At 44.9% G+C, this 14,304-nt stretch overlaps 2 protein-coding genes across 2 annotated transcripts; both read left to right on the top strand.

The window, feature by feature from the left end:
- The first annotated feature begins 1,597 nt into the window (after nucleotides 1–1,597).
- On the top strand, nucleotides 1,598–7,188 carry manf (mesencephalic astrocyte-derived neurotrophic factor). Its single transcript, XM_035151106.2, has 4 exons — nucleotides 1,598–1,988; nucleotides 3,486–3,613; nucleotides 3,853–3,994; nucleotides 4,750–7,188. The coding sequence occupies exons 1-4, from the start codon at nucleotides 1,613–1,615 to the stop codon at nucleotides 4,932–4,934; spliced, it is 831 nt and encodes a 276-aa protein (XP_035006997.1). The 5' UTR covers nucleotides 1,598–1,612; the 3' UTR covers nucleotides 4,935–7,188.
- A 906-nt stretch (nucleotides 7,189–8,094) lies between these two features.
- On the top strand, nucleotides 8,095–12,648 carry rbm15b (RNA binding motif protein 15B). The gene has a single exon (XM_035151073.2). The coding sequence runs from the start codon at nucleotides 8,425–8,427 to the stop codon at nucleotides 10,951–10,953; it is 2,529 nt and encodes an 842-aa protein (XP_035006964.1). The 5' UTR covers nucleotides 8,095–8,424; the 3' UTR covers nucleotides 10,954–12,648.
- The last annotated feature ends 1,656 nt before the right edge of the window (nucleotides 12,649–14,304 follow it).

The following is a 14,304-nucleotide window of genomic DNA, read 5'->3' as shown; positions in this document are numbered from 1 at the left end:
CCAGCCAGAAACACACACGTGACGTCACTGAGTGCTGGAAAATATACTTCTTTAAAATCTGTGTGTGTGCGTGTGTGTGCGTGTGTGTGTGTATCCCCACTCAGACAGTAAATAAATTAAATCCATATGAGAACATGTTCCAAAAACAGAAACACACACAGAGATGCACACAGAAATACACACAGATACACACACATAAATACACACAGAAACACACACAGATACACACACAGATACACACAAATATACACACACAGAAACACACACAGATACACACACAGAGATGCACACAGAAACACACACAGAAATACACACAGATACACACACAGAAATACACACAGATACACACACAGAAATACACACAGAAACACACACAGATACACACACAGAGATGCACACAGAAACACACAAATATACACACACAGAAACACACACAGAAACACACACAGAAACACACAAATATACACACACAGAGATGCACGTACACACAGAAAACTCAAAAATCGAGGTAAATTGAATCTCCATGTTGTTGAGATGACACTCACAGATTTTTAAGTTGATCTGATGAAAGCTCTACGAGGAGTTAAACTACACAACGACTTCCTCTTGCGTTAAGTAAATTAATGGGGTGGACTTTTCTTTTTCTGTCGGGTCATGCTACACGTGTGTACCGAATTTCGTGAAGATCGGTTAAACCAGATGGAATTGCTGCGTTTTAGGGGGCGCTGTTGAGCCATTTTGACACAACCATTTCCAATTACTCCAGAATATGTTCATTTTTACCAGGCCCGCGGTGTTTGGTGAGTTTTGGTGTATGTTGAAGCCGTCAAAATTGTATTCATTTATAATCAAACGAAAAGCAATAGGGCCTTTGTCGGTGCTTGGGGCCTAAATACAAAAACCACAAACAAAGCAACAGCGCCATCAAGTGATGAAGCAGAAACACACACGATTCAAAACGAGGACGAATCAATAGATAAAACTAATCAAAAGAGAAAAGAAAGAAGCGTTTGAAACTAGATAAAAAGATGGGGAACATGAGGGAAAATTCAAAATAAAGTTAAATCAAATCATTATCTACTGGTCCAACTTGATGAATATAAGAGTTTTGATTGAAATGGGATGCAGTGTTTGAGTAATTTACTTTCTACCTTTGCATAGAGCGGACATAGTAAACATGTCCGCTCTATGCAACATGTCTCCTCACCTCTTCTACCATCAGGAAGTCCTCAGTTCCTCTGCTCCTTCATCTCCATCACACATTCTGTAGAAACACTTTAAACATGAAGTTACAAACTGGTTCTTCTCATGTAGTGAATCCTGTTGTGTTGATGTGTTCAGGTCCATCAGCATCTGTTGGACTTGTGTCCTGGGAGAGGATCCTCACATGGGACTGAGCTTTATTCACTGATCACTAAGTTTCTGTTTGACTCTTGTTGAGTGAAGAACACGAATCTATGACACAAACTGTGAATATCAGAGAAATAACTTGTGATTGATTGAATCTGGACTTATCAGTTGTTTTTTAAAACGATAATTAGGCTCAAACATGTCTAAACTTTTATTTTTTATTTTATTTGCTACTTTCCTCCTCTTTTCATACTAATGGACGATGAGAGCGTGGAGCTGCTGTGGACCAATCAGCGGGCGCCAACTGGACGTTGTTCCCGGAATGTTCTATCTCCGTCCAATCAGAGCACAGTTCGTGGAGGACTACGGAAGTGATCGCGCCTTTGAACCAATGGGGTGCAGGAGTAGTGTGACGTGGACCAGGAAGCCAGTCTGGAACCATCGCACTTTACCGGCGTCCGTAGTGAATCTGTGGCGGCTCCAGAGACTCAGGGAGCGGACTGTCCTCTCCTCAGCGGCCGGTAGAAACACGCGTCCTCCGGGTGCGGACATGTTGGCTCTCAGCGGGCTGTCGCTGGCTCTCGCCCTCGCGCTGCTTCCGGCTCCGGCCGACGCTCTGAAGGAAGGAGACTGTGAAGGTAGGTGTTAGCATCTGTTAGCATCTGTTAGCTCCAGATGAATGGCTGCCCGCGGCCACAGCTCGGCCACTTTCTCCGTCTGGAGGAGCCTTTAAAGTTCAACAGCTTCAACAACCAGACTCCAACATGTCGTCAAACGTGTCCTGACTCTAGCTCTAACACAGGTGTGAGTGTCGGACCCACCTGGACCTCCTCCATCTGCCTCCATCTTCCTCCTGGATCCACTTTGTCTCCCCCACGAGTCACTAGAGACCCACACATCTGCTTCTCTGACCACCTTCCACCTGCACGCGTTTAAAACATCTGCTTTAACATCGTTTACTGCTGCGGAAGGAAGATGTCGACACAATCCAGATGTGAGGAGAAGTTCTCAGGAGTTTGATAAACCGGAATTTAGAGAAGCCTCAGCACAATGTATTGTGTCTAAATTCCGGTATTGTTATAATTGACAGTTGTGACTGATCAGATTCTGTTTAGTTTGTGAATCTGTGGAGAAAATCTCAACACAAACTAATCAATAAGTCAAACTACAGTGGTTTCATTGACATCGTATTAGGCTGTAGGAGTATTAATATTCATGATTTGAATAATAACTGGAGTCTGGTCAATATGGATTTCTGGGTGCTGATACTGGTGATTAAAAATAATTTGTATTACCAACATATCAGCTCATTAAATATTGTCATTGTTTCTTAAGATGTTTTTAAACCTTTGTGACAAATACATTTGAGGTTTTATATTTTACAGTTTAACCAAAAACGTTATTATAAATAACTATAAAGAAAACACAACCAAATATGTAAAACTTGAATTAAGAAAATAATAATTTTCACATAAAATATAAACATAAATACACGTCTGCATTATTTATTATGCATGTTATCAGTCTCTCAATAAATTGGTCAGGCTCAAATTATAGAATACTTTATTTAAATGCCACTTTACAAAAACACAGTTACAAAGGGCGTCACGAATAACGACACGTGCGTTGAAATAGTTGCAATAAATAGCTCAGATAAAATCAGGAAAGGCTTTTGTTTTAGGGACTTAAAAGACGACTCAGCCTCGTGTCCTCGTGTCCTCGGCAGGTCGTTCTCAGCCTCGTACTCCGAACACAAAGCCTCTGTCCCCTGCAGTTCTCAACCTTCTCTCTGGAAGAGTGAGACGGCCTCTTTCCGTCTGAGGATCTCACACTGCACAAAGGTTCATACAGGATTTAAAGATCTAAGATGTAATCAGGAGTCGGGACCTGATGGGTCGTTACATCAACAAGATCTTGAAAGCAACCCTAAAATAATCCGGCTGAGATGTCAGTGAGAAGTCGGACAGCTGAGTTCTGAACCGTCGCAAGTCGTCCAAACGTTTCTTGGTTTAGGCACAAAAAGGGTTGTTGCTGTGAGGAGATAAAGTTTGACTAGGCTCTGAGATGATTTTAGGAAACATTAGGACAAACCTCTGATATCAATATGTTAATATGTATTTTCCTCTTTGTTCCAGTGTGCCTCGGCTTCCTCGGGAAGGTTTACCAGTCGCTCAGGGACAACGATGTGAAGTTCAACAGCGCAGACATCGAGAAGGCGATCGTAAAGACCTGCAGAGACGTGAAAGGGAAAGAAAACCGCTTCGTGAGTAAAATACAGATCAGACTGTGGAGGCGGAGCCACATCTTATAAACAAGTTATATATTTTTATTCTAATCAACTGAACTAAATGTGAAAAGGCTCCAGAGTTTGTTTAAACAGAACCAAATACACTTTGGTGTGAACGCAACCTTCGTCTCCCACATATTCATTAAATGCATCTTAACTGAAGGAAACACAGAAGCTAGAACCCTGTAAAAAATGTTTTTCTTCTTCATGTGTAGTGTTACTACATCGGTGCAACAGCTGACGCAGCCACCAAGATTATCAACGAAGTTTCCAAACCGCTCAGCTACCATGCCCCAGTGGAGAAGATCTGTGAGAAACTCAAGAAGAAGGACAGCCAGATCTGTGAACTGAAATATGGTAAGAAGGAAAAAGTTTCCTCTTTTTATTTAGAAGCTGTGATGGTGAAAAGTAAGAGCAGGGACAGGGAGGTGGAACGGTTACTGACAGTAAAGCCGTTCTCAGACAAGATCTCCGGGTAAAACCTGGATGCTTGGCTGCAGAGTTAGTGTACTCGTTCACAACAGCATCAGATCCTCCTCATGGTTCAGGTGAGAGGTGGAGCAGCCGGGTGCAGCAGACAGAGACAGGAAGTGACGTGTTACCTCTGCTGCAGAGGTCATGTGATCATGTTTACATCTCCTGACATTACACCAGGAGGTCAGAAGGAGAAAGTGCATAGAATCTGCAGAGCGTCTCACTCGGACATTTGCGTTCATGCATGATCCTCCTCCAGAGAAAATACAGAGGATGTGCACGGCCCTGTAAAGTCTGAAAGCAGCTGAAGTGATAGCAGCGCTTTGCATTCACTGCTGGTAGTCGAGTCATGTGACTGATAACAGCCAATAGGGAAGATAAGTCTGCGTCATCGTTTACAAAAGTCTGTTTCAAACTAAAACGAGACCAGTTTACACAAGTCTCTGATTCAGTCGCTGGAACCCTGGAGTGATGTGGACGCCAGGTGCAACCATAGCAACAGCTGAGTTTTACTGACTTAACTTATCATATTTCTATTTTAATTCAGGAAAAGATTGAGTCCAACATTTCGACTATAGAGATAATCCAGGAATCTTCTCAACATTGTCCGTGTGATGATGTTGTGTCTTTTCTCGCAGACAAACAGCTGGACCTCACCACAGTGGATCTGAAGAAGCTCAAGGTGAAGGATCTGAAGAAGATCCTGGAGGAGTGGGGCGAGTCCTGTAAAGGATGCGCTGAAAAGTCCGACTTCATCCGCAAAATCACAGAGCTCATGCCCAAGTACGCCCCAGCAGCCGCCAAGGCACGGACAGAACTGTAACACAATAAAAACCAAACACAAACAAACACACAACTTTGGACTTGATTTGGACCAGACTGCTGAGGACCGGGACCGGGAGCAGAGAGCTCTGTCTGTCTCAGTCTTCTTTTTTTATTTTTTATTTACAGGGATTCACTCACCTGGTAATTGTACACAGAGAAGTGTAGATGGTAGTGTACACACACACAAACACACACTGTATACTACACTACAGTGTACTTTTAAATGAGGGTCGAGAGGTTTTCATGGTTGAGGAAGTCAATTTAAAGGGGAAACTAGAGGATCGGGTGTTGTGACATATTTAAAGCTTTTCACAGGAAGTGGAGACATGAGGGTCGTTTTAGTTTTATTCTCCATCAGTGTCAGAATCATCAAGTCGGAGGGGAAATGCTCAAAGGCTCCACAGCAGAGCTCAGTTGTTGCCCAGGACTTCACACTCGATCCAGGTCTTTAAATCTACAGCTCGCTCATTGAATAACCCCTCGTCTGCTGCCTCGGCCAAGCCTCGCCGGCAAGATGCTTCTGGAGAGTCGTCATGTTTTTGAGGAATTTGTTAAGTTTCCTGTTAATCTGCTCAACTTAACTTTAATTTCCATGATGTTCTCATCCAGGAGACCTGACACTCTCAGAAATAGTTTGACATTATGGGGAAATATTTGCTGAGATCTGCCTACAGGCAACAAAATCTACCTGTAAATCTCACTAACTGCCAGTTTATACCACATTTATTTAACCTGTACAAACGTAGTGTGAAAATGAAGGTGAACGAGCGAAGGCTACTTCCCACAGTGTCAAAGGTTTGCTTTAAGTGTGTAGGATTTAGAAGGATCTACTGGTAGAGATGAAATCTTCATGTTGTTGAGTTTATAATGACCTTTAACTAAGAAGCTGTGTTACCTCACAATGAGCTCATGTTTCTACAGAAGCCCAGAATGGACAAACCACGCCTTTCATCCGCCCGCACGCTCTCCTACATGCTCGGAAAGAAAGTGTAATATGCCTTTTCACCACAAGGTGCCACTAAATCCTACACACTGTTTTAAAGGCTCGTGACCACTGACGAGTCAAGACTTTAGCATCTATCGTCTCTGCTGCTGTCTTTCTGTTTTGGTTCGTCAACAGAGTCAGCCGTAATTCAACGCAGAGTCAAGTCAAACAAACGTACAATTATTAAAACAGGTAAAATAAAAATCAAATAAAGCCGTTTTCAGACATGAACTCTGGAAAATGTCCTGACAATGTGATCTGGACATTTTGCGTAGTTTGTGTTTCTCATGTGAAGCAGCAGCAGGAAATTGTCCGGGTCAGACTCGATCACAACGGGAAGTCGTGGTTCATCTGGACTTTATCTGGAGTTTGTCACTTGGGGGCTGACAGGAAAAACTCTGACTTGGACATGTGCATAGTCATATACAGCCCCTCCAGATAATTACAGGAGATTATCTGCAGTTCATGTTTGAATGAAGTAACCGGTGGCGAACAGCAGTGAGAGCGGAATCTGACATATCTTTGATTGTCTTAGGAGACGATTAAAGTTTGAAACAAAACGGTTGAACTAATCTACCTGAACATCTGAATCTGACCTCACTGATGATATGGATCATGGTTGACTTCTGTTGAGGAACATTTACTTAATCTTTGACTCAGGAAGGTTCAGCAGTCCTTCCTCTGTCAGTAAAAATATTTAGGAAAGATATTTATTTAGGACTTTTTTAAAGAATCTTTCATTTCTGATCTGTGATGGTTTTTCTGCTTCGTTTGGGGGATTTTTTTCTTTCTATTTTGCTCTGTTTCTGTGCTGCAGCAGTTTAAATGTGGTGAACATTGAAACTGATGACATGCTGAACTTCTCAGCTTTAATCCAGTCAGGCATTGGATCATGGGAACGTGGAAATTCAAAATAAATACGTGAAAATGAATCAGTGGGTGAATATTTGCTGTCACTCACCATCACCTGCTGTTTATCTCAAGTTCAGCTCAGTTAAAATACCCATGTTTCTGAACAAGTTAAAAACAATCACGTGTTTCTGTCACGTGAGACTTTACGTCTCCGTCAGCCCCGGACTGCTGAGTCTGTCAGGAGGGATCATTATTTGTGTGATGTTAACGTGTACTCTTAAAAAAAAAAAAACTTGTTATGGGAAATGAAAACTTAAAATATGCTGTTGTTTCACTGTGACCTTTCAAACTAAGGTGCAGTCATTTGTTACAACTGTACTATTCTACTTTTTCATTAAAATATGAAAAACTCCAAGATGGTTTTATTTCCTTCAACGCGTCAGTTTTTCATAAAAGTCGATTTAAAATTAAATGTGATTTATTGAGTTTCACTATTGTAGAAAGTTTAACTTGCATCTGAAAGAAAATTATTTAAATGGTGAAATCACCGGTATAAGATAATTAATATATTTATATACAAAATACATTATGTACACTCAGATATTAGAATAAAAACATGTGATATGACATGATTATTGTTATTACCTGAATTTTTTAAGAACAAGTTGGGCCAAAGAATTCCAAACAATGCAGAGTATGACATAATAATTATGAGAGTAACAAATACAGAGTGAAGTTAAACTTTGACCTCCATCTCATCATTTGACCCATTGCACGTTTCAAATTTAATTTGATTCTAGTTATACGTCTTCTACACAACATTTCAGAGGGAAATGTTATAATATTACTACACTACAAAAACTATCAGCATTACATTACATTTCATTTAGCTGACGCTTTTATCCAAAGCGAGTTACAATAAGTGCATCAACCACGAGGAACAAACCCAGAACAACAAGAATCATCCAAAATAAATTATTCTGCAGTTATTAACAGTTAGAATTTGCTCCATCTCAGACAGATGCTAAATTCAAAAGTTGCTTAGTGCAGGAGTAATACTTATTCAATATCAATACGTTTTAATACTTCAATTTTACATTTGAAGTTTGGTGTTTTACTCGTATTTTTAAAAAGAGGTTTTGCTGCTTGTTCTTAAAGAAGGATCTCTGAACTTAAGTTACATCTCAATGCAGACGTCAGTGGTTCACGTCTCCATTTACATGTATGAATAGAAAACATTTATAATAAGATTCAAAATAACAAATAAATTACACTTAATATTGTTTTAATATAATTTGATGAGATTTATTTCAACATTTAAAAAATAAATAATTTAAGTTGAAACAAAGCGTGACGCGTCACGAGGCCGTCAGTAGTGACGCCCCCAGTGGCCCCGCCCTCCAGGAGGAGAGCGCACATTCCTATTGTCCAAGATGGCGGCGGCGGCGCGGGTCCGTGAAGCGACATGTTTTTAAACCAGTTTTTCCTGTTTTTATTCACACGCACGCTGATTCTCGGAGTCTGCAGCCGGAGCGAGTCGCTACCGGAGCCGGTGTCCGCCGCCCTATCGCCCCCACAGCCCTGAAGCCCGCTGCCCGGGCCGGTCCCCGCTGCAGCCCCCGGAAAGTTGGAGCTCCATCCCCCAGTGAAAATGAAGCGGCAGGCCGGGAGGGAGGCGAGTCCGTCCAGGGCCGCAGCCAAACGGACCCGGGAGAGGGAGCGAGAGAGCGCCCGGAGAGAGGAGCTGCCGCCGCCGCCGCCGCCGCTGGCTCTGCTGCTGGCGGAGAGCCGGGGATACCACCGCCGCAGCCGGAGCAGGGAGCGAGAGAAGCCGCGGGTCAGGGAGGAGCGGGCGGCCGCTCTGGAGCTCCACCACCGACACGAGCTCAGCCTCCTCGGCCGCCCGCCGCTCCGCACCACGGCGGCCGAGCTGCCCGCAGCCAGGCCGGGGACCCTGGAGTACAAGACGCTGCTCATCAGCAACCTGGGCTCGCAGGTGTCGGACGAGGACGTGGAGGACGCGCTGTTCCACGAGTTCAAAAAGTTCGGGGACGTCAGCGTGAAGCTGTCGCACACGCCGGAGCTGGGCCGGATCGCATACGTCAATTTCCGGCAGCCGGAGGACGCCAAGGAGGCCCGGCACGCCAAGTCCTCCAGGCTGGTGCTGGGGGACCGGCAGCTGAAGATCGAGCCCATGTACGTCAGGAGGCGGAGTGTGACGCCGCCGGACGTCGGTTATTTACCGCTGCACCCACCGTACAGACAGCGGTCCCTGTCCCCGCCGGGCCCCGCGGTCAGCATCAGGGACCTGAGAGCCAGACACTACGCCCTGGAGACCCTGGGTCTGGGCAGGGACCGGGACAGGCTGCTGGACTACTACGGTATGTTGGATGAGAGGGGTCGACCCTACGGCCTCCCCATGCCCGTGGTGGAGGATCTGAAACCCGAGGACGACCAGAGGGCGACCAGCAACCTGTTCATCGGAAACCTGGACGGTAACGTTACAGAGGTGGAGCTCAGGAGGGGGTTCGAGAAGTACGGTGTCATTGAGGACGTGGTGATCAAACGTCCGGCTCGTGGACAGGGTGGAGCTTATGCTTTTGTCAAGTTTCAGAACCTGGACATGGCCCATCGAGCCAAAGTGGCCATGCAGGGCCGGATGATTGGTGGAAACCCCATTAAGATTGGTTATGGCAAAGCTAACCCCACCACTCGACTGTGGGTGGGCGGCATCGGTCCTGGAAACTCCCTCGCGGCTCTTGTTCGGGAGTTTGATCGGTTTGGAAGCATCAGGAATATCGACTATGTCAAAGGGGACAGTTTTGCTTACATCCAGTATGAAAGTCTGGACGCTGCTCAGGCCGCCTGCTCCCAGATGAGGGGTTTTCCTTTGGGCGGCCCCGAGCGGCGTCTGAGGGTGGACTTTGCTAAAGTTGAGGAAAGCCCCTCTCGGCCGTTTCCCCCTGGTTATCAGCCCCCTGTGGTGCTGCCCTCCAGCTACGACCTCCTCGGCGAGGCCTTCAGCCGCCACCGCAGCCTGGAGCGAGAGCTGAGGGGAGCCAGGGACCGCCCGTCACCGCCCTCCCACAGCGCCCCGTCCCAGAGGGAGAGAGACAGGCCGGTGCTGGAGAGAGACTACCCCACCAGCCCGACCCGCAGCCTGGAGCGGAGAGCGGGAGGCGTGGAAGCATTTGGGAGGAGCGGGAGAGGAGCGAGGAGCCGCAGCAGGAGCAGGGAGCGATGGCTGAAGGAGAGGGAGGAGAGGAGGAATCGGAGGAGGAGTCGGAGCAGGAGTCTGTCCACTGATCGGCAGGCGGGGGAGAAGGAGAAAGAGAAGGAGAAGGAGAGGGGACGATCGAGGGTTCGAGGTCCAGGAGGCGTCGTCTCTCCAGACGCGAGTCCAGACCGAGCGAGGGTCCGAGCCCCCGACTCCACCACCGAGCCGAGAGACCACTCCCCCGACAGCGGTGCAGGAGGCCGCCAGGCTGCCATAAACGAAGAAGAGCCACCGCCCAGTCGCCACCACAGCAAGAGGTCGTCCAGCGTGCAGCTCAACAACCATCACCATCGAAACAGCGAGGTCATCGCTGCCAGCTCTCCCGCCACCCACACAGACACGCACACCTCCTCCTCTCCGAGCACGCTGTCCGAGTTCGCCCACGCCTCTCTCTCCAAAACGTGGCACGGCTTCTTCGCTCTGAAGAACAGCAGCTTCCCCACAGAGCTGTACCTGCTGGAGGGCGGGCCGGCATTCTTCACCGCGGTGATGAAGGAGACCCTGAAGCAGCAGAGCCAGAACCAGCCCAGCCAGCTGAAGATTGCCCAGCGGCTCCGCATGGACCAGACCCGGCTGGACGAGGTGTCGCGCCGCATCAAACTGGGACGTCCCGACGGGTTCGCCATCCTGCTGGCCCTCCAGGGCCCCGTCGACCGCCAGGCCCCGGCCCCTGAGCCGGGACTGCAGGTGCGCCTGCTCCGCCACCTGGTGACCTACCTGCGGAACAAGGAGGCGGCCGGAGTCGTGAGCCTCCCGGCTGCGAAGGAGGGCGGTCCCGGGGCGATGCTGTACGCCTTCCCCCCCGGAGAGTTCTCTCAGCAGTACCTGCAGGCTGCCAAGAGGACTGTGGGTAATCTGGACGAGGAGCACATGGTGATTGTGATCGTCACCGACACTAATTGATTTTATCACAGTACATGAACAAACACACACACACACACACACACACACTCGCCGGGCGACTACAGACTTCCATGTTTTTAAAAAGATGCATTTTCTTGTTTTATTCAGTGTCTTATGAACTAAACACAGCGACTGACACTACATCTCTTCACTCTTGGATCACTTTACGTCTCCTCCCTCGGACGCCGCCTCGTCAGCCCGTGTGTCGGTGGTGACACACTAACACTGAGGGGTCGGTTTTATGCTTGTTAACTTTATTTGTGTTTTATCATGGAGCTGAATTTACCAGGTTGTTTCTTTATATCCGACACACGTGGGACTAAGAGGTTTTCTACAAAGTGATTGTACTGTGAACTCGCAGGTTCAAACTGTCGTCAGGTGTTTGTATTTTTATTCTGTGTTAAAAGCTCCAGTAGAGACAGACGAACATTTCCTGACCCGTCCCTGTGACTGTTTACTTTTCACAGTGTTTTTATCAGTTCAACCATTCCACTTTTACAGTGCGAGTGTCTGTTGCATGCAGGAAAAGAAAAGAACAAGTTTTATATTAAAATGTATGCTTCCTTTTCAATATGCTGTAGGATGTTTCTGTTTGTAATCTACTGGTACGAGGTGGGATGACATCACCTGCTCGGGTTTTATATCGTAGCTCGACTTTTATTCAGTTTTAAAACATCGATTCCTCATTTTTGACCCATTCTTTGTTTTTCTTCTCATCTGCTGCCTCAGCTTTAAAGTTTAGTCCCGTCTCTTAAAGCAAACATCGTCCTCAGGCGGTTTTAGTTTGAATAAAACCACAAAGTGTCTTTGAGGAGATGAATTCACACAAACATACCAACGACATGTGGTCATTTACTTTAATTCACCTGTGGAAGAGTTTAAGTCTTTAACACTAATTCTAACTCTTGTGTTCACTTTATTTTTTTAACATCAGCATTTAGTACCAAGATACTATTTTTAAATACAACTGACTTAAACAAAGTTTTTCCACCAAGATGTTATTGAATGAAAAATTTGACACTAAAGATTTAAAAAATAAAACATGGAGACGATTGTTGTTGATGTGAAATGTTGGAAACGTAAGTGTTGTGCAGTTCTTTTAACCGAACAAGTTTGTTTGTTGTGAGAGGATGATGAGGACGTGTGTAGTGGAGAGGTTCTTTCAATCTAAACCTGGTTCTCAACAGCAGGAAACGCTGCGTTCACTGACACCAGGAGTCGAGGACTCCACACAAGCAGCTGAATGTGTAAAGGTTGAGAAGAAATATTCAAAATGTACGAAACACATGTAGGTGTGGTTCTAAAATATAAACTCAGTGTGGTTGAACATCTGCAGGTAGAAAGGAGAAGGCAGGTTTATTCATCTGAAGATGATTTTATCAATTAGTCTGTTAATTATTTCATTGATAAAAAATAAAAATAAAAACTATTTCAAAACTTGATTTTTTTGTATATTTTAGGATTCACAGGAAGAATCTGAGTCTTCACTAAAGAAGTTTTAGTTTTGGGCCTGAACGCTGTGAACCGCCATGTTGGAGAAATCTGTCTGTTCATCAGATCCGCTGCAGAAAGTCTTCTTCCTCGGATCCTCACCCACTCAAGCAGAACACTCACAGATCACTTCAGCAGTTTGTCTGTAAATCTGCTGAAGATTAAACAGCAATGAAAATATATGGAAACAAACACTAAACTCACTGTGATGTTATAACTGCAGTTACTGGGTTGTTACAGCAAGGGGGCGCTGTGGCACCTCATTTGAACTTCTTTAACCTTCCACTACATTTACTTTATTCAACAGATGTTTGTTTTATTTGCAGATCTGTTATTTTAGAAAACGTAATCTTCTAAAACATGACGTCATTTCCTTCTTTGATTTGTTGAAGTTTTTCTCAAAAGTAAAAGAAAAATACTTTTTAAAGAAGTTGATTAGAAATTATAATAATCTTCTCACTACACTTAAAAAAATACAGAATTGTTTTCAGGATCAACTTTAAACAATCAAGACTTTACAAGATTCAGATTTTGGCACGTTTGACAGCTCAGAACTTATATTTTACTTCATTTTCATGTTGCTTTCACTTAAGGAAAGTTTTAAACGAGTATTTTTATGTTTGTTAAGGATCAGTTATTTCCACCACTGGTAACGAAACTTGAACACGATGGTTTTATTTACTCTGTTGTTTTACCACAGCTGCACTTCACTCTCCATCTCTTCTGTCGTTCTCATGTTCGTAGCTACGACGTAACGTCAGCGGCATTTTAAGTCGTAATATTGTGAGAATAAAGTCGTGATTGAGAAGAAAGTCTGAATTTATCCTCGCGATATTCCAACGTCATTGTGATATTACCGCTTTATTTCTTGTGAAATTATTTCCGTGTCACTACGACTTTATTCTTGTGATATTACGACTTAAATTTGATTGAATTTCCGACTTCTTTATTCTCTTGGTAGTACGACGTCACTCTTGAAGTTTCTCAGATTGTTTTTGGCCCTAACACGTTGTCGTACGCAGCCGAGTCATTGGTCCGAAAGTTGTGTGTCTTAACGTTTGTTGATCTCTGACGTGAACATGTTCGGTGTAAAGTGAAAAGGACTCAGAGTTTGGAGCCGTGAGGACGAAAAGAAGCTTTTGGAAAAACGTATAAATGTGTAACACAGAAAGTGTCGTGAATGTTCATCACCGCACATGAATATACCCGTTTTGTACAATACGCCGTTACAGAAGATGTTTTTATATCAGCGGCCCTCGTGGTGAATAGACTTCCTGTCTCATCTGAACTCGTGGCGTGCTGTGATGCGATCGATGACGTCACAACCGTGACGACGATCGTTTTTTGTAAAGTCGCTCTTCGGTTTGTTTTGGTGTCAAAATAGAAGCATGACATATTCTGCATTTAAAGAAATGTAATAAACGTTATATGATCTTTGTAAAACGAAGTGGAGTCATTTCTCAGATAGACAAAAAAACATTCAACACATGAAAATATAAAGTTAAAATATAGGTTATTTAAATATCTTATGCAGTTTGGTGCATTTCAACCTGAGAAATTTTTTAAATGGAATTAAAATAAATAATACTATATACTATAACATTTTATTTAAAAGACATTTGATAAGAAGTAGAAAGAGAAATAGAATCAAGTTTAGTTGCTATAATTTAGGTCGGGGATGCGGGTGGTAGCGGCCCGGTGCCCGGTGGCTCTGTGGTCGGGGATGCGGGTGTTAGAGGCCCGGTGCCCGGTGGCTCTGTGGTCGGGGATGCGGGTGGTAGCGGCCCGGTGCCCGGTGGCTCTGTGGTCGGGGATGCGGGTGTTAGAGGCCCGGTGCCCGGTGGCTCTGTGGTTGGGGAT

Source organism: Hippoglossus stenolepis, chromosome 3 (assembly GCF_022539355.2).
Source record: "Hippoglossus stenolepis isolate QCI-W04-F060 chromosome 3, HSTE1.2, whole genome shotgun sequence".
Lineage (NCBI taxonomy): Eukaryota > Metazoa > Chordata > Actinopteri > Pleuronectiformes > Pleuronectidae > Hippoglossus > Hippoglossus stenolepis.
The sequence above is the reverse complement of the archived record's forward strand: the minus strand, read 5'-3'. Positions and strand labels throughout refer to the sequence as shown.